The following is a 20,972-nucleotide window of genomic DNA, read 5'->3' on the forward strand; positions in this document are numbered from 1 at the left end:
TCATTAAAGGGGGCAATGAGGAGGAGTATAGAGACATAATAAGTAACTTTGTGGAGTGGAGTGCACACAATAACCTCCATCTTAACAGCAAAAAAACCAAGGAGATAGTTGTGGACTTCAGGAGGGGGAGGAGGAGGACTCAAGCAACACCAATCACCATTAAGGGCACTGAGGTGGAGGTGGTCGCTAACCACAGGTACCTTGGGGTGCAGCTTGACAGTGAGCTGAACTGGAAGTGTCATATGGAGGCGGTGTACAGGAAGGGACAAAGCCGACTGTATTTTTTAAGGAGACTGAGGTCATTTAACATCTGCCAACCCCTACTGTGCAGTGTCTACCATTCAGTGGTGGCCAGTGCTCTGTTTTTTGCTGTGGCCTGTTGGGGAGATGGCGCCCGCATAGCGGACAAAAACAGACTGGACAAGCTGATCAGGAAGGCCGGCTCAGTGGTCGGGGCTGAGCAACGAACGGTCCAGCAGGTGGCAGAGGCCAGAACTCTGAACAAACTGGGTTCAATAATGACCAACCCCACTCACCCACTCCATGCCCTGAAGGTGATCAAGAGCAGCATCTTCAGTCAGAGGCTGATTGCACCAATGTGCAAAACTGAGAGACATAGTCCTGTTTACCAGTTGCTATAAGGTTATATAATGCGCATAAATAACTGCACTTTTTTTTAAATTAATTGTATTTTAACTTGTATTTTAACTTGTATTTTAACTTGTTAAGTATGGAAGCCATTTGAGGAAATGTGTGGTGTTATGTCTGTCTTGAAGCTGTCGTGGCACTGTAATTTCCTGCAAAGGATTATTAAAGGTATAATCAATCAATCAATCAATCAATCAATCAAGACTAAGAATTTAGTGGTGGACTTTATGAGGAGAGGAACACCCCTGTCCCCTGTCTCCATCAAGGGTGTGGATGTAAAGTTTACCAAGGAGCACCTTGGAGTTTACCTGGACAATAAATTGGACTGGTCCAGCAACGCTGAGGCACTTGATAAGAAGGGACAGAGCCATCTGTACTTTCTCAGGAGGCTCAGCTCTTTCTTACGTCTGCAGTAAGATGCTGCAGATATTCTATCAATCGGTGGTGGCCAGTGCCATCTTCTTCGCTGTCGTGTGCTGGGGCAGCAGGACAAAGGCTGCGGCCAGCAGCAGAATTAACAAGCTCATCAGGAATGCTGGCTCCGTCCTGGGGGTGGAGTTGGAATCACTGAAGATGGTCTTGGAGGGGAGGATGCCCCTCAAACTGCGGAGCATCCTGGACAATATCCCTTCACCCCCTCCATGACACAATGAGGAGCACCTTCAGCATCAGACTGGTTCCACCAAGATGCAGCACAGAACACCACAGGAGATAATTTTCCCCGTGGCTATCAAACTGTACAACTCCCCCCCCCTTCTGTCATGGGGTAGACTGACTCCCAATCTTTGCACATCCCCAATCCTGCACTTTAATTTCATGTTTCATGCATCTTGTTGTGTTTTATGACTGTTGGCAGACCAATTTCCCTCCTGGAATAAATAAAGTTCTATCGTATCGTAACGATATCAGTTCCAAACATGCTGGCAAATTAAACTAACACTTATCTGCCTGCACATGATGCAAATCACACCATACCCCGCATATCCGCCCACATGTTTAAATGCTTCATAAACACCACTATCATATCTGCTTCCTTCACCCAACCCCCTGCAACACGTTCCAGGTACTGACCACTCATGACAAAAATACTTGCCCCAGATATCTCCTTAAAATGTTCCCTCTCTTTCTTTAAAGCTATGCTTTCTAGCATTTGACATTTCCACCCTGGAAATAAGACTTATCTACCTGATCTATGCCTCATAATTGTATAGATTTTTGTCAGACTCTCCTTCAGCCTCCAATGCCTCAGAGAGAAAAAAAAGTAAGTTTGTCAACCTCTCCTCATAGCTAATACTCTCTAATCCAGATGGCATACTGGTGATAGTCTTCTGCACCCTTTCCAGTCTAGATATCTTTCCTGGGGTGACCAGACTGCAAACAATACTCTAATTGTGGTCTCACCTAAGTGTTCCACAACCGTGACACAAGTTTTGGACTTTTCTACTCAACATCCCATCCGATGACGGCAAGAGTGCCATGCACCTGGCGCAGCAGGAGAGTTGCTGCCTTACAGGATTTGGGTTCGATCCCGACTACGGGTGCTGTCTGTACGGAGTTTGTGCGTTCTCCCCTTGATCGCGTGGGTTTACTCCGAGATCTTCAGTTTCCTCCCACACTCCAAAGACGCACTAGTATGTAGGTTAATTGGCTGGTGTATGTGTAAATTGTCCCTAGTGTGTGTAGGATAGTGTTAATGTACGGGGAGCACTGGTCAGTGCAGACTCGGTGGGTCGAAGGGCCTGTTTCCGCATTGTATCTCTAAACTAAACTAAACTAAACTAAACACCTTCTTTATCACTTGTGTTATCTCTTATCAGGAGCTATCGACTGGTGACTTAACTTATTCAACACACAATATCACTAAACCAAATTTCCCGATTATTATAAGATCTTAAATTGTGTGATCTATTGTGGGACTGGTGCAAATTGGTTGCAGTGTAACATGATTGTGAAAGCATCCACAAGCTGTAAAATTGAGATCATGAAATGCACAATATAAACAGAAATAGCTCACTCTCTTTGAAGCAAGCATTAGTTAAAATTACAGAAGCTAACTACGCTGACATTTTCATTACTTCTTGAATAGAGCTTTACTCTGTCTGCCTTTCTCCCACACATTCTTCTGTGTAAAATGAGTTTCCTGAAGTTCAGTTATAAAAACGCCTGAGACGTTATAAATCTCTATGTGATGGGAAAACTACGAAGGAATGTACAGCAGGTACTTTTATGAGTGATGAATTTCTGCTTTTTCCCCATCCACATACACAACTCAGCAAGGAGTTGACAAGAGTAAAATGTTGGCCTGTTGCCTTCCTCGTTGTTTGCTAACTACACGTGCTTTTTTTTCAAAGATGCACCATAGAAAGTATCCCAGTCTGATATGACAACTGCTCTTCTCTTGATCGCATGAACCTGCAGAGAGTGGTGAATACAACCCAGTCACGGGCTCCACACCTCCTTTCATCCCATCTTCAAGATTCTTTCAATCCTGAAGGCTGGACATATCATTAAGAATGCCATTCCCTTTTCCCTCTTCTGCCTTCTGGGAGAGGTTACGGGAGTTTGAATGTCCAGAATTCCAGACTTAAAAACTGCTTCTTTGTCACTGCTATCAAACTTCTGAAACCATCACCTCTTTTGCATTCCCTTCCTGGGGGTGCTGTCACATATTCACTCTCAACTCTACCTCATTAAGTTTCTCTGTTACTGTATTATCATTTTTGTTTGCCCTACTTCACAAATTGCACCATTCTGATGTTTCACCCTCACTGTTGTACTTATTTTTGTATTTATCATTGCCGCATGTATATTTTTTACCCTGCGAGCTTGATGTGAACAAGATATATCATTGCACCCTGGTGTATGACAATAAACAAATCCAAATCTGAAGGTTCTGAAGGAAGTGCAAGATTAGGACCAAAGGATTGGATGTGTAGGAAGGAACTGCAGATGCTGGTTTAAACTGAAGATAGACACAAAAAGCTGGAGTAACTCAGCGGGACAGGCAGCATCTCTGGAGAGAAGGAATGGGTGACCTTTCGGGCCGAGACCCTTCTTCATTGGATGATTGAAAAAGATAAACCTTTCGTTCCATAAAAAGGTGAGTGCTAAACCTGGGTAATTACTCACACAAGTAATGAAAAATTATCAGTACAAGTAAATCAAGGTGATAGACAATAGACAATAGGTGCAGGAGTAGGCCAATCGACCCTTCGAGCCAGCACTGCCATTCAATGTGATCATGGCTGATCATCCCCAATCAGTACCCCATTCCTGCCTTCTCCCCATATCCCCTGACTGCTATCTTTAAGCCCCCCTATCTAGCTCTCTCTTGAAAGTATCCAGAGAACCGGCCTCCACCGCCCTCTGAGGCAGAGAATTCCACAGACTCACAACTCTCTGTGTGAAAAGGTGTTTCCTTATCTCTGTTCTAAATGGCTTACCCTTTATTCTTAAACTGTGGATCCTGGTTCTGGACTCCCCCAACATTCTCTCAGCATATGACAGTCCTGCCATCCTGGGAATTAACCTTGTGATTGAGCATGGATTTGTGAAATCAAATAGTATTTCATTAACCCTATTCAACCTTTTGTTCACAGTAGTGGAATGGATTAAGGCATCATAGTTCGATAAAGTTCCCCATTTTAATTCTGTCAGCAAAATCAACTCCTGTGGGATGAAATAAATAGTAGCCGCAAGGATATTATAAAATAGCAAGTATACTGAATTATTTTGAAATTCCCGTTGGTCACCCATACACTGGTTCTATATTACCCCTCTTTCACATCCTGCACACGAGGGGCAATTTTATAGATGCCAATTAACTTACAAGCATGCATGTCTTTGGGATATGGGAGGAAACTGGAGCACCCGGACAAAACCCATGCGATCACAGGGAGAATATACAAACTCTACACAGTCAGCTGTGTCAGTGATTGCTGTGCCACTGTGCCATCCTTATGAACAAAATCAAAATCCTCACATTTCAAGTATAATAAAGTATAAATTGGAGTTTATTCCATTTACAAAATACTAACCGGATAATTTAAAATTATTGATCTTGAAAATGGCGGCATTTTTTAGATGATAGATACTTCCTAATACTTTGAATGTTAGTGGTACTTTATGGTAGTTACAAATGCAAATAAATAATATATTGAAACAAGTGATTGAGATCTTACTTGTGCCCAGACTCATGAGCAATTGTGAATGCCAGTCCTAATCCCGTATCTTCATTGATCGTACAACTGCGGTATTTGCTGCACATCCCACTGATGGGTGCAAAACCTGTGGAATCAAACAAAATGCACTTTGGAATGAATAAATCAATATTACTTTGCATCAACTCCTCTGTGCTACCTGCTAGAGTAAGCACCAAAAGGGATGGTATACGTGGTTGTCAATATTAAAATCACTAATCCTGTTAAATTTGCTTCCGATATTTAAAAATTGATGGTGTTACTCTATTTGTTTTTTAACCATTTTTCAAGTTATCTAATTTTCTAAAGTCTTCAATTCAAGACGATGCATTGTACGAGTTTGAAGTGTAAAATGTCAAGGATCTTCACAGAAGATTCAGTTCTCCATTACCTTAATTTTATGGAGGCCAGAATATGGTTTGCATTGGAAAAATCTTAGAAAGCCTACCCGAGAGTTTGACCAGCAGGTGAATTGGTGCAAGAGCAGAGTCAGGCTACATTATAAAGGCTGTATTACTGATGGCACAAATACATGTTTTAAGCTCAACTTAGTTGTCAAGGGAAAGGATTAAATTGAAGGAGTTGAGTATAGGAGCAAAGAGGTCCTTCTGCAGTTGTACAGGGCCCTGGTGAGACCGCACCCGGCGTATTGTGTGCAATTTTGTGTCCAATTTTGGACATTATTGCTATTGTGGGAGTGCAGCATTGGTTCACCAGGTTAATTCCCTGGATGGCGGGACTGACGTACGATGAAAGAATGGGTCGACTGGGCTTGTATTCACTGAAATTTAGATGAGAGGGGATCTTATAGAAACATATAAAATTCTTAAGGAATTGGACAGGCTAGATGCAAGGAAATATTCCCGATGTTGGGGGAGTCAAGAACCAGGGGTCAGAGTTTAAGAATAAGCGGTAGGCCATTTAGGACTGAGATGAGGAAAAACTTTTTCACCCAGAGAGTTATGAATCTGTGGAATTCTCTGCCACAGAAGACAATGGAGGCCAATTCACTGGACGTTTTCAAGAGAGTTAGATTTAGCTCTTCGGGCTAATGGAATCTAGGGATATGGGGAAAAAGCAGGAACGGGGTACTGAATTTAGGTGATCATCCATGATCATATTGAATGGCGGTGCTGGCTCAAAGGGCCGAATGGCCTACTGCTGCACCTATTTTTCTATGTTAAAGAATATAAGTTCTTGCAGGAGAACAATGACATTGGTTTTCCTAATATTTCGATAGAGGAAATTTATTGGATATTGAACAAGCACTCCTTCAATCAGGAGACAGGGGAGGCTTGGTAGAGACTGCAACCCACGCAGTATGGGCAGCCAGGAATGAGGTGCGAGCTGGGGGTGGCATGGGTCAGCCGGGGTTGTAAGCAGCAGGGGAGGTGGTGGGAGCCAGGGGTAGTGTCGGCAGCCGTCAGTAGGTCTGTCCACTATAACCAAAATCCATTATAATGGTGTCCGTTAAAATGAGAGTTTACTGTATTGTGTATTTAGCCACACAGCAAAAGGTACATTTCTACCCTAATAAATCTCAATGTCCCACAATGTTATTGGTCTTCTAATCTTTTGCATGTTATACTATATGCCTTGCCATTCCTTCCACTAACTCTGAATACTAATAGCTATTTTGCTTTGAAGTCAAACCTGAAGTATTTTGGGAATTTAGTTCATTTTTTAAGATTTTCTCAGCAAACAGAATAACAGGTTCGCACATGAACACATATTTCATCTGCAGAGTTCAGGAATTATTTTAAAAGAGTGACCAAACATTCGATTAACATTCACGACAAGATACCATATAATTCCATAATTGAAATTCATGCCCAAAGGAAAATAAAAAAAGAACTCATGGAATTGAGGTTATTAATTATTAACAAATAAGAGTGTTAATGTAAAGAAGATTTCTCTTTAAATTTGTATCTTCTTTTCTCTTTACCTCCAGCAAATTGAGAAAGCACACTCTAAGTTACAACAGTGCATGTCTGGAAGATACAATTCCCTTAGTTACAGTATTGTGGTTTGATATCTTTCACTTCAGTGATATTTTAACAGAGGAACTATTTTTTTAAATTGGCAGAAAAATTATGTCAGGATTAATGCCTTTGGAGTTTATTCAGGAGATTCCATGAATTTAGTAAGGTTGCTCCTGTGTCTGGAGAGTGCAAGCTATGACAGTGTTGATTTTCAGGTCCTCAGTATTTTAGTTTTACTTCCCTGCACTGAAACCAGTGAGATTGCTACATAGAGTTATAGAGTCATAGAGTTATACAGTGTGGAAACAGGCCCTTCGGCCCAACTTGCCCACACTGGCCAACATGTCTCAGCTACACTAGTCCCACCTGCCTGCGCTTGGTCCATATCCCCCCCAAACCTATCCATGTCTCACCAAATCCTATCCATGTACCTGTCTAACTGCTTCTTAAATGATGGGATAGTCCCTGCCTCAACTACCTCTTCTGGTAGATTGTTCCATACACCCACCATCCTTTGTGTGAAAATGTTACCCCTCAGATTCCTATTGAATCTTTTCCCCTTCACCTAGAACCTATGTCCTCTGGTCCCTGAGGTATCGATGACAAACAAATGCTAATGTGTAGTAACTTCTACAGTACAATAGTGCCAGATTAAGTGGGAAATTGAATACGACAATAAACCAATTTGAAAAAACACAACAAAAGATAAAGATTTAATCTGGACTACTTGAGATATTATTTTTGATTTTTAATCATCCTCTTTATTAAAGATTTGCTCTTTATTTATTCCTGCTAATCTGCCTTTTTCCTATGTCTCACCTTTGCCAAAAATTATTGCAGATAAAGTGAAATGACAAAAAAACTCTGTGACAATTGCTTCATTATATAACATAATGGAAGACCAATTTCTGTTGCATTACGATAAATTTATCTTTCCTCCAGTTTGCAGGCAACTTCTGAAAACATTTTTCATTTGGTATTTTAGAATTAGTTAATAAAATCACCTAAAGTATCACAGGGCTCATTCTTCCAAGAACAAATGTCAAGGCCTGTCAACAGAATGGCATGATCATGACGATTACCCTCCTTGCTCACCAATCCCGACTGCCACTGACAGAAGCTGTTCAAAGTGCGGTCTGCATGGTGGTTTATTAAAAGACCCGGCTGCAGGATAAAAAAAGCAAAGGAAAAAAATATAAAGTTCACAGGAGATCACAAGCTGACTCCCATATTTGTTCCTGTTTAACTACTGACATCGTGAAGCATCAAATAAGATGTGATGGGAGGCAACTAGGTGGTTGGACGATCCTTTACTGGTTATTGAATAATTCAGTGCTCTATGAACTGATAGAGGTGCAGTGAGTAGTGCTGGATTGTACCTTGCCTGAAATTCTAACGGACATTGCAAGGATGGTAGATTAAGCTAAACTATTTTGTAGCAAACAACATGTGCAGGATGCCAGGCACAATTTAAATTTTATTTGACATTTACAAAAGAATATTAGTGTGTTTTTTGTACACAAGATGTAGATGTGACTGTCACAGCCACAATTATTATTTGTTCTTAATTACCTGAATTGTCAATCTCACCGATGGGTTCAAGGTCACGTGGCGGACCACCGTGAGGGGGGAGGGGGAAGAACGATGGAGGACCCGGTGTGGGGGGGACTGTCGTGAGGGAGGTGGGGGGAGAACAATGGACAATTGGGGACCCAGCCTGGGGGAACCGCTGTGGGGGTGGGGGTAGAACAAAAGGAGGAGCCAGCGTACTTTGTAACTTTGTCAGCGCCGTAGGTATGCAGCAAGGTTTCACTGTGCCTAGTCACATGTGACAATAAAGTATTAAATTCCAAGGTCACTTATTGACCAGGCTAAGCAAGGATGGTACATTTCCTTATCGAGAGGACCCTAGTAATCCATTAGATATGTTACAGCCGTCACTGATACTATCCCTTTAAATGCAGATCCATTCAAATACTTGTATTTAAATTCTTCATCTGCAATAGTGAGCATTCAACATGTTTCTGGATCCCTTTTGCCCATCCAGTAACTTGACCATTGTAGCATTCTGGCTGTAGGTATATAGCTGAAAAATTCTGAATCTTGGATTCATAACTCCGATCAAATGGAATGGAACCTGAAGTTTACTGAATGTATAGGCACAGAGGCCCCGTGATAAAGTTGTTGCCTTACAGCGTCAGAGACCCGGGTTTGATCCTAACTTTGGCTGCTGTCTATACGGAGTTTGTACGTTCTCCCTGTGACCATGTGGTTTCCTCTCACATTGCAAAGATGTGCAGGTTTGTAGGTTAATTGGCTTCTGTAAATTGTCCCTAGTGTGTAGGATAGAACTAGTGTCTGGGCGATAGCTGGTCAGCACAGACATGGTGGGCCGAAGGGCCTGTTTCCACGCAATATCTCTAAATTAAACTAAACAAACCTAATCTCATTTATATGAATTGCTTGTCAACATGCAGATACATCTTTGTATTAACTTATTTAATTTGAAATGGATACCTGATCATCTTCCAGGAGGACAATCCCAACTATCACAATATTTATGTTGCCTCCAATTGTACCATCTTTGAACAGGGTGGATACCTTCAAGGAGTCAAAACAAATGCAGGTTTATGCCATAGTCTGTAAGAAAGTATTTTATTTTATGATGGAACATTGAAAACAACAACAAAGGAAACATATTTCAACCTTGCCATGTAGAATTCATATAGAGTGGCACGACAGTCAGCGTGGATGTGGTGGGCTGAAGGGTTTTATTCTGTGCTGTGTGGCTATAATTAGAACTGTAAATCCCAAAACACAATGTGCTCAAGAGTTAAAAAAGCAACGTTTGAAATTAAGGCAGGAAATAATTTTGAAGCATAAGTGAGGGTGGCTCCTTTCATAGTTATTTGTCATCTTTTTATTGTGATAAGGAATTTGTTTTAGCCAGTTCAAAAGACAGTGTAAGCATACCAAGTAAAATGCACTGTGACATGTACAACATCAAGGTTTTAAGTTACAGCATCACACATTTTCATACCACATCAAACACAAGAAATTAACTGTTTGAAGTCACCTTTATAAACGGATTTGGACAAAACACCTTTAGTCACTGAATAACTCATTATAAGAAATGTTGATGTCATATCTGCAGACACTGTGTATTTTGAATGTCTGATGTTTAAGTGTTGAAATGTTTTGATCTAATTATTAAAGTATTCAGTGTAGGTTATTTTGACAAAGGTCAAAGTACTGGATACACATTTGGTCATGTCAAATATAGTTGTGTGTGTTCAAACCTCAAGGTTCACTGTTGACAAATAAATCATGTGCTTACACAAATGTGAACAATTAGAATCCTAAAATTTGATAGCTCTGGTAGAAATCCCTGTAATCACAGTCGTGTTTAAAATAACACATTATTCTGAACATTAGTGACTATTTTCTCATGGATAAATTCAGCAGTTCTTTTGCTCCCAACAATATCAGCAGAATCAGATAATTTGGCTCAGTCTGATGAAAGGTCTCGACCCAAAATGTCACCCATTCCTAACCAGAGATGCTGCCTGTCCCGCTGAGTTACTTCAACGTCTTGTGTCTATCTTCGGTGTAAACCAGCATCTGCAGTTCCTTCCTACATAGATACTTTGTTTTTGGTTGAACGAGTTAAGAAGAAACAATGCCTGAGCTTCAGGATCTTTGTACCTTTGAATAATTTCCTGAGAGTTTTAACATTAAGCTATTCAAATGTGGCTTTGGATTTAAACTTTTAACGATGATAACGGCTAAAAACAATGCACCTCCTGATTACTACACAATTGTCAATGTAGAATATGTGTTACAGTTCTGGTATGGGGCATGAATTCATGGCATTTGATTTACAGATAGTAACATTAGCCGATACAAGCTAATCAAGGCAATTTTTTTTTAATAACACATTTAAATGCAGTAACACCCAGCAATTATTTATGAGAAAAATGCTTTTGAAATAGAATGGAGCTTCTACTTTAATGTACAAAATGTATGGATATGATTTCGCATTGTGCGGTTAGAATCTTGAAGAACCCTATCATTTACAAAATAAATTTTAAATAGGGAATATGCGTTACTGTTCTGCAGTAGAAACCTTAAAAGGAGTAAGAATATGAAAGTCCAAGAAAAATAAAAAAGATTTTAAAAAGTTTGAAAACCTTGTGTTCACCTTTTTTCAATCTTGATGGATAAAAGAACAAGGTTATTATTTTCAAACTAAGAAACATCCCACTGGCTCAGAGCTCTCTAATTGAGCCATTTTGACTAATCATAGATTATGCTCTCAGACCTTTACTATTATTTTCTCCAAGTCAACTATCGGAATACGCTTGAAAATGTTATTCTTATTTGACTTGTATGCATGTTGTTAAGCTATTTTTAACACCTCACATGAAACATGGGAAAAAAATGATATTGCACAAAAAATGATATTGCACAGAAATAGCTTGGTACAATGAAATCCAGGTCTGATACAAATTTATACCAGCTACTAACAGTAAACCTGGACAAAGTTTTTCCACACACCCTGATTTGGAATTGCAGATTTAAAAGCTGGGACACTAAATTGACTCAGCTAATTACAGATCTATTGACCAACTTGCTCTAAAACGAATAGATTCTGATAGGATGAAAATTACGATATGTAAACAATTAACCTGATTACTTTCGCACCCAGTTGGTGAAAAAGAAAACTGTGCACCATCTCAATGTACAAGTGTACTAAAGGTTGAAGATAACAGAGTGCCTTCTGCCTTACCATATTTAGTATAGTTAAGACATAAGTGGTGATATTTTCATTGCCATGGTCCTCAATCATTTTCTTGTCTACCACAACCAGGGTTTCCACATTGAGCTTTTGATTTTTACGCATCTTAAACAAGGAACGTTTGATTCTGGGCAGGCGTCCATACTCGTCTGGTAAAATATACATATCTGCTCCTGGAGGTTTAGGCATATCTGCAGAAAGAGGAATGATTCATTGTTGTTAACAAATCATGCACAAGGCAATGTTAAAAAGCATTTGTGTGCAACAAGTGCGTGTGTTTGCGTATTCTCTCTTTCAGCTTGCTTGCAGAAATAACATTTAATGCAGACCCAGAAAAGAGACGATACCGAGAAGGTCTGGAGAAAAATCTCAGTAATTGGTGATCTTGCTATACGTTATGCGTTATGTGTGAAAACACTGTGGCGAGATATTCTGGACTCCAAGATGTCATCCAGTGAAGATGGAGGTATGAAAACAACAGAGGGAGAGAAGAAGAAAGAGATGGGTCCGGTGGAGAGACCCCTCAAACAAGGGAATGGATATCACCTCAGGGGGCCACATGAATGGCAAGGGTGCTTGATTTAGTTCATAAATTCATACGTTATAGGAGCAGAATTAGTCCATACGGCCCATCAAGTCCACTCAGCCATTCAATCAAGGCTGATCTATCTTTCCTTCTCAACCCCATTCTCCTGACTGCATACTATAACCCCTGACACCCGTACTAATCAAGAATCTGTCAATCTCCACCTTAAAAATATTAATCGACTTGACCACCGCAGCCGTCTGTGGTAATGAATTCCACAGATTCACCACCCTCTGACTAAAGATCCTCCACCTCATCTCCTTTCTAGAGGTGCATCCTTTTATTCTGTGCCCTCTGGCCCTAGACTCTCCCACTAGTGGAAACATCATCTCCACATCCACTCTATCCAGGCCTTTCACTATTCAGTAAGTTTAAGATAGTTAAGGACAGTTGCGAACAGTACTGAATATGGCACTAATGAATGTAGAGCCGCTGAGAATGTCAGAAAACATTTTTGCACTATTCTTGTTTTATATACATTTTCAAATATATGTTTCATTCTGAATAAAGTTTATTTTTGGAAATGAAACTCAGAAAATAAATCATATTGTAGTAATTATATTTAAAAGTTGAGTGTTTACAATTTCAGTGAAAAGAAAACTCAATGGTGCATTATTAGAAGAACATCACTCATTATTTCTGTGTCTCTTAGCTTGCTTTGTTTTGCAGTTCACTCACCCACTCCACCCTCACATAGATGGTTGCCTTCGTATTATTGTGCACGTCTCAGATGGAATAGCTTGTGAGGGCCAGGCATTTCAACAAAGGATGCAAACAGGATGCAAACACACCACCAGTAGCAGCGTGCAATTTGCAGGTTAGCCACACTGAGGTAATACATAGTCAAGCAATGCAGACTAAGTAAGTGATGGTAGACAAAAATGCTGGAGAAACTCAGTGCGTGAGGCAGCATCTATGGAGCGAAGGAAATAGGCAACGTTTCGGGTCTAAACCCTTCTTCAGACTGATGTGGGGGGGGGGAGGGCAGGAAGAAGAAAAGAAGAAGTGGAGCCAGTGAGCTGAGGGAGAGCTGAGAAGGGGAGGTGAAAGTAGGGACTACCTGAAATTAGAGAAGTCAATGGTCATGCTGCTGGGGTGCAAACTGCCCAAGCAAAATATGAGGTGCTACTCCTCCAATTTACGGTGGCCCAGGACAGAAAGGTCGAATTTGGAATGGGAGGGGGAGTTAAAGTGCTGAGCCAGCAGGAGATCAGGTTGGTTATGGCGAACCGAGTGGAGGTGTTCGGCGAAGCGATCGCCAAGCCTATGCTTGGTCTCACCGATGTAGAGCAGCGGATGCAATAGATGAGCTTGGAGGAGGTGCAGGTGAACCTCTGCCGCACCTGGAAAGACTCCTCCCCTTCTCAGCTCTCCCTCAGCCCACTGGCTCCACCTCTTCCTTTCTTCATCCTGCCCCCCCCCTACCCTCACATCAGTCTGAAGAAGGGTTTCGACCCGAAACGTTGCCTATTTCCTTCGCTCCATAGATGCTGCCTCGCCCGCCGAGTTTCTCCAGCATTTTGTCAACCTTCGATTTTCCAGCATCTGCAGTTCCTTCTTAAACAATAAGTAAGTGATATTTCACTTATGAATGAATGGAACAAAGTACCAAGTAATGTCCTGGAGCCATTTTCATAGCTGAGACAACAACAAAGGAATCTATTTATACGGAAACATTTGAATGAGTACAAAATGTTGCTTCGGTCTTTCTGACAACAATAAGGAAAGGCATAGATGGGACAGGCAGTTATGAGTCAAATCATAAAGGGCATAGCTTTAAGGTGAGAGGGGCAAAGTTTAAAAGAGGGCAGGTTTTCTTTTTTTGCAGAGGGCGGTAAGTGCATGGGATGTCCTGCAGGTGGTGGTGGTTGAGGCAGATAATATTTTTTTTAATTCCTCAATTTCTATCATTATCTAGGGTTCCGTACTCCTATCGGTCTTGCTCTTCACTAACAGGAACATGCATACTTTGAACTCCCTCTGCCACACTTATAAAAGCATCTCACTGTCCATTCCTTTGCCTGCAAACAACACACTCCAATCAACTATTGCGAGTTCCTATTTAATATCATCAATGTCGGGAAGGAATGATATCAAGCATTCTTTCAGTTAGAACACGGTTGTAGTTCTACAAAATCACAGGACAATTTTCTCTTGAAACTCTTGAATTTATCAAATGACTTCATTAAATTAGATATCAATGAAATGCGACTATTAACATATATATTACTTAAAAATAAAATAAAATTAACATATTTTATTGCTGTTAAAATGCAGACATGTTATTTTGAGATTTCCCCCCAGATATTGACTGTTCCAAGATGGAATTTAAACTCACTGAATCAGCATTGTATTTCTGGAAAACCATAACAAAGATGAGATTATAATGACATACTTCATCAGAAAGCTTTAAGCTAGAATGTAAAAATATTAACTGCTGCGACCATATTGAGGCCACGACTAGTTCCCAGATTGCGGGAACTCCTCTCAACCATGAAGCAAACTCACCACAGACCACCAGTGAGTATGTGGCGACTATGTGGCGAGCGCAGAGTCTCCTGCACTTGCCTAAAAAGTCGCCTAAGTGGGACAGGCCCTTTAGGCTTTCTAACCTTTACAAAGCATCAAAAAATAGTCAGAAGAACAGTAGCAATGACAACACACAATTAACGCCAGCATTTTTACGTTAGGGCCTAATAACAACAATTTATGAGAGCAACACCAACATTCTGCTCCAAATTGTTACCTCAGTTTGCTTTGACTTTTATGTTACAGACAAAATACACTGCAGGTTTTTGCACAACTAACTTTCTGTCCCCTGCACATTAGCTCATATCCCTGCAAACCTTTGGAACTGTAGTTACAATATGACACCAACTTGGAAAGAAATCAGATCTGGCCATCTTTCAAATAGAACACTATTGTAGTTCTGCAAAACCACAGGACAATTTTCTACCACAATCGTTGTTAAACTGCAATCATATAACTGTTACTTAAATATGATTCTGGGAAATTTAAAAAAAGCTTCTAATGCATTCTCCATTTTGCTAATATTGTTAAACTATTTGTAACTACAATTGTAAATGGTTACTTCATTAACCCCATGCAAGTAAATGTCCTACTTTGTAAGCTAAACCAAAAATAGATCAACCTGTTCAATTTTCAACTGACATCTTGTTTATTTGGCATCACAAGGAAATGGGATGCTTACAAATGTGATGTTTACAAAAAAAAAAACTACAATGTACAGGAGTATCTCAGTGGGTTAGGCAGCATACCTGGAGGACATGAATAGGTGACCTGTCAGGTCAGGACCCTTCTTCAGCTTCTTTCATTGTCAGCTAACCATTTCCTCCAGATGCTGCCTGACTCGCTGAATTACTCCAGGACTGTACCTTTTTATATTGTTTCTTTATCCTCCAGCAAACTATCAACTGCTAATTTCTTCACATGAGCCTCAGTGATATAAAACTGGCTTTCATCACCAAGCCGACTAATCACTGAAGAAAAACGTATCCTTCAACTTCAACTCTACAGATGTACCGTAGAAAGCATTTTATCTGAAGGCATCATAGCATGGTTTTGGAACAACTCCATTCAAGACCGCAAGAAATTGCAGAGAATTGTGGATGCAGCCCAGGCCGTCACGCAAACCAAACCTTCCTTCCATTGACTCCATTTATATCTCATGCTGCTTCGGCAAGTCCACCAGCATAATTAAGGGTGAATCACACCCTGTCCACTCCTTCTTCTTCGCTCTCCTGAGTACTATAACCCCTGACACCGGCAAAAGGTATAGAAGTGTGAAAACGCACACCTCCAGACTCAGAAACAGCTTCTTCCCTGCTGTTGTCAGGCTTCGGAAAGGTCCCTCCATAAGTGAGGGTACTTCCTGATTCACCTCTACCCCATTGTAGACATTGGACTTTGCCTGTGGAACATGTGCTACAATGCTACACACTGTATCTTTCCCTTTATTCTGCTTATTGTTCTTGGGTTCACTCAGAGTTGTGAATCTGTGGAATTCTCTGCCTCAGAAGGCAGTGGAGGCCAATTATTTGGATGCTTTCAAAAGAGAGTTAGATAGAGCTCTTAAAGATAGCGGAGTCAAGGGATACAGGGAGAAGGCAGGAACAGGGAACTGATCAGCCATGATCACAGTGAATGGTGGTGCTGGCTCGAAGGGCCAAATGGTCAACTCCTGCACCGATTGTCTAATGTCTATTGATTGTATTTAGATATAGTATTATCTAATCTGATAGCATGCAAAACAAAATCTTTCATTGTACATGTGACAACTATAAACCTATAACTATAGTAATCTAGCGGAAAAAAAGAAGAAAAATAGAATTGAAATGCAAGATGTACATATCTCTATTATAATAAAACTCTGATCTTGGATGTGGATGTATTTATTTGTGTGTGTTTTGATTGTCTGTGATTCACATCGCCTCGAAAACTCGATGCGCTAATGGTGAAATTTTTACATATTCCGATAGACTTACCTCATGATTTCAAAAATCGCCTCATCTGAAAATTTGATTCATTATGTCTTGAGTTTTTTATTAAAATTGTTCACAAATCAGAGATCTTTTTTAAAGCTAACGAGCTGATGCGTCACAATGGCTCTGCTCCTCTCGGCCAGCTGCGCACAGTTTTCCAAGCACAGCCTGCTGGGCACTGTTTTTGCACATGCTGCGAGTTACGTTAACCCCACCCACCCCCCCCCCCCCCACGACTCGCAGTCATTTTGTCGCATCCCGCTTGCAGTCAACACACACTCAGCCCGCCGTCCGCAGTGTCCCGCCCGCAGCCCAGCCGCCCTCCCCCCCGGGCTCTGGATTGACGCCGCTGAACACGCAATCATTTGGTTGGGCTTCCGAGGGCTTCATAGGTCCCGAGGCCCGTCGCCCGCTCGCCGAGTTCAAGTCCGCCCTCTCCCTCTCTCTCCCCCTCACCTCTCCTCTCCCTCCCCTTCCCCCCTCCCTCTACTTTCCCCCTCCCCCATCCTCTCCCCCCTCCCCCTCTCTCTCCCCCCACTCCCCCTCCCTCTCCCCCTCCACCCTCTCTCCCCCTCTCTCCCTCACCTCCCCCCTCCTCCCCCCTCCTCCTACCCCTCTCCTCCCCCCTTGTCTCTCCCCTTCTCCCCCCACTCCTCACCACCCCCCGCCCCTCCCCCCTCTCTCTCTTTCGCTGCCCCAAACTCTCTGCACCTCGAGATAGGGCCTGGATGGGGTAAAAGGAGCCAATGAATAATATTAATATAATATCAAGGGGGTGGTTAGTGTGTGTGTGGCGGGGGTTAGTGTGTGTCTGAGGGGATGGTCAGTGTGTGTGTGAAGCTGCAGGCCGCCCCCCCCCCCCAGAACCGTGTGTTGAGGGGATGGGACCGAACAGGTCCCCCTTGGTCTAGTATATATACATATAGTATATATATATGTTTAATTATACCAGGGCTGATGGCAAGTCAATACTCCAATCTAAGGCACAAATTTTAAGGTTTTGTTATCAGTTAATGCAATTTCCCAATCTTTCAATGAAATTACTGCATCATCATTACTGACCAGCTTCCTTAAAACATTTAGAAAACCGAAAGTGCAACTAAGAAGATAAAATAATTCCCTTACATACATTTCTTGCGTCTTCCGCAGTAGTGTTGCTTTTGAAGTTGTCCGTGCTTGTAGTCATTACGGTGCCGATGTTGATGGTGATGTTTATGGTCATTTTGTTCAATCGCCTGTGGCCTCTGCTGCATGGAAACCTCGTTATACAGAAAAGGCACTTTGGGCTCTGCAGATCTCTTGTAGAGGACATGCGGCTGGTGCCCATCAGGCGCTGTGTAATTGTGCTTAAGTGCAAGGTGCTGAGGTAGCGGAGTCAAAAAGTAATCGGCTTCTTCGGTCCTTATCAAACCAGACTAGAAAGGAAAGACAAAGCTTAAAATATGTAATGAAAATGGATTGTCTGCCAAAACTGAAATGCTCATACCCTTTTGGATAAAAAATAGAAATAGAGCTAAAATGTTTATGTATAAAACATGTGCAAAATATAACTTCAGTTAGCTTTCATAAGTTTAACATGTTTAAGTGGGATCATGTTTCAATATCTTACAATTACAGCTATTGTATTTTTTTTTTTTTTTTGTTTCTCTCTTTAGTTTTTCTGTCTTTATTATTTGTTTTATATTATTTCTATTAAACTATTACACTGACATTTTGTAACTTAAGTGGCATCCCATTGGTAGGAATTTTTTTTAAAAAGTCAAAATTACTACCTGATGGCATTGTTATGTACATGATGCGACTTGCATTGAAATTACAGTACCTAGTTGACTACTATAGATAGTCAAATAATGCTGGAGTAACTCAGCGGGTCAGGCAGCTTCCCTGGAAAATATGGATAGGCAATGTTAAGGGTTGGAAATTCAGACTTCACTGCACTTCTGAAGAAACCTATCCATTTTCTCCAGGGATGCTGCCTGCTGTGCTGAGTCACTCCAGCATTTTGTATATTTTCTTTACTAGGCTACTAAATTTCACTGCAAACCACATCAGGTGAGGTTGCTGGAAAGCATCTGCTTGCTGGAAAGCATTAATGGACCAGATAAGTTATTACAACAATCCAACAGATTATTACAACAATTCAACAATCCAATAATTGTTTTTAAAATTGTTTATTCCAGAGTTACTTAATTACTTGTTAAAATTCCACAGATGCAACACAGGAATTTGAATTCATTTCTCAAGATCAATAGTCAATTAATTTGAACATCAGTCTCATACATTAAGTACATGCTTCCAAATGCTTTTTCGTACAGTCTAACTTTAATACTTCAGAAATATACCTACTTACCATGTGTATTGTGGAATGGGAAAATAGGCTGAATATGGGTTTTTTGGCTGCAAGATAAAAGCAGCCCAATTCCACATCTTAATGCCCCTGTCCCACTTAGGAAACCTGAACGGAAACCTCTGGAGACTTTGCGCCCCACCCAAGGTTTCCGTGTGGTTCCCGGAGGTTGCAGGTGGTTGCCGGAGGTTGCAGGTAGTGGAAGCAGGTAGGGAGACTGACAAAAACCTCCGGGCACCTCTGTTGAAAGGATTAGCCCATGTACATTTAAGGCAGCAGTCTAACTAGGCAGAGCATAAGTAATTAGTGTTCAAGAATGTATTTTCTCTCTGATATTCTTTGAGTAATGTTCTTCAGATGCTTCCAGAGATTACGGTTTCTATCAATCTCGGTGACTACCTTTGTATGTTCAGATCCAGTTTGGTTTGTAAGATGCCTAAAGATCAAATAGTTTTACATAATTCCAGTACCTGACTAGACTAAGTGGGACCCGTTGGGTCCTATGTTCACACGGGAGGGCTGGTCCCTCGATGCAATATTCCACCTCTCCACCAATTCCAATATTGGTGGCCAGTGGGGGGGGGGGGGGGCTTTTCACTTCAACCCAAACCCCCCCAAACAACCATTTGCAGGCAGTGCCTTTTTCACTTCAACCCAAACCCCCCAATCAACCATTTGCAGGCAGTGCCTTTTTACTTCAACCCAAACCCCCCAAACAACCATTTGTAGGCAGTGCCTTTTTACTTCAAACCAACCATATTTTCATTTTCAAACCACATTAAGGGCACTCACAATTGAGTAGACATGTGTTCAGTGTTATTCAGAGCTCAGAGAGACGTGACCCTCTGGCTGCCTCCATCTTGCAGAGACTGAGTGAAGCACACCACTTCCTGGTTTTATAGTCCCTCCCCCTCCCTCCAGCAGAGGCAGCAGAGAGAATGGCAATTTAAAAAAACCCATTAATATCTCTCTGATTTTCCATCGATGGGAAAAATCCTCTGGTCCAGGAAGGCGGAGGGGGGCTCTGAGCGAGGTGGCCAAAAATCACGGCCTTAGTTGGCGGCATTCTCTCGGAAATCACAGCACAGTGAGCCAAAAGCGGTCAAGATCAGACTTTTAGTAATATAGATGTATAGGTACAAGAAAATATTAGCAATGTGCCTTGAAGTGCAAAACTGGACTAACTGTATGGATTGATAGTATAAAAATGAGAACACAATTAGATGGAAACACATTTGCTTTTATTAGAAATATAGATTTCAGGACTTTTTTTTATATATGTAAATGGAAGCCCTGCATGACATACGCTATATAACATATGCTATATAACATATGCTATATAACATATTCTTTCTATCTATCTATCTATCTATCTATCTATCTATCTATCTATCTATCTATCTATCTATCTATCTATCTATCTATCTATCTATCTATCTATCTATCTATCTATCTATCTATCTATCTATCTATCTATCTATCTACCTATTTATCTCCAAGGGGGACCCGTTGGGTCCCGTCTCAACGCGCGGTTGCGGGGGGCGTCCTGCAGTTTCACACACAAACTAACCACACCCCCCCCCACACACACTAACCACCCCCCTTGCTATTATATTAATATTATTAATTGGCTCCTTTTACCCCATCCCCGTCCTATCTCGAGGGACAGAGAGAGTGGGGCAGCGAAAGAGAGAGAGGGGGGAGGGTGGGTGGAGCGGGGGGAGAGGAGGGGGGGAGGAGAGGAGAGGGGGAGGAGAGGAGAGGGAGATGATCGGGGGAGAGGAGAGGATAGGGAGAGAGTGGGGGGGAGATGGGGGGAAGAGAGGGGGAGATGGAGAGGGGGGAGGAGAGGGGGAGGAGAGAGGGGGAGGAGGGCGGAGGGGGGGAGGAGAGGGGGAGAGGGGGAAGGA

At 41.6% G+C, this 20,972-nt stretch overlaps 1 protein-coding gene across 3 annotated transcripts in view; it reads right to left on the reverse strand.

The window, feature by feature from the left end:
- The window catches only part of adamts16 (ADAM metallopeptidase with thrombospondin type 1 motif 16), a 201,896-nt gene that overhangs the window by 105,443 nt on the left and 75,481 nt on the right, over window positions 1-20,972 (reverse strand). For 2 of the 3 annotated variants that reach the window (XM_033048173.1, XM_033048183.1), the window contains exons 4-8: window positions 17,845-18,130; window positions 11,619-11,818; window positions 9,347-9,430; window positions 7,834-7,993; window positions 4,830-4,935 (exon numbers count right to left, since the gene is read on the reverse strand). In XM_033048173.1, coding sequence (XP_032904064.1) covers window positions 4,830-4,935; window positions 7,834-7,993; window positions 9,347-9,430; window positions 11,619-11,818; window positions 17,845-18,130 — 836 coding nt within the window. Of the gene's footprint in view, window positions 1-4,829; window positions 4,936-7,833; window positions 7,994-9,346; window positions 9,431-11,618; window positions 11,819-17,840; window positions 18,131-20,972 lie in introns of all 3 variants that reach the window. The other variant, XM_033048191.1, reaches the window with a different exon arrangement.

The sequence above is a fragment of the Amblyraja radiata genome, chromosome 2 (assembly GCF_010909765.2).
Source record: "Amblyraja radiata isolate CabotCenter1 chromosome 2, sAmbRad1.1.pri, whole genome shotgun sequence".
Classification (NCBI taxonomy): domain Eukaryota; kingdom Metazoa; phylum Chordata; class Chondrichthyes; order Rajiformes; family Rajidae; genus Amblyraja; species Amblyraja radiata.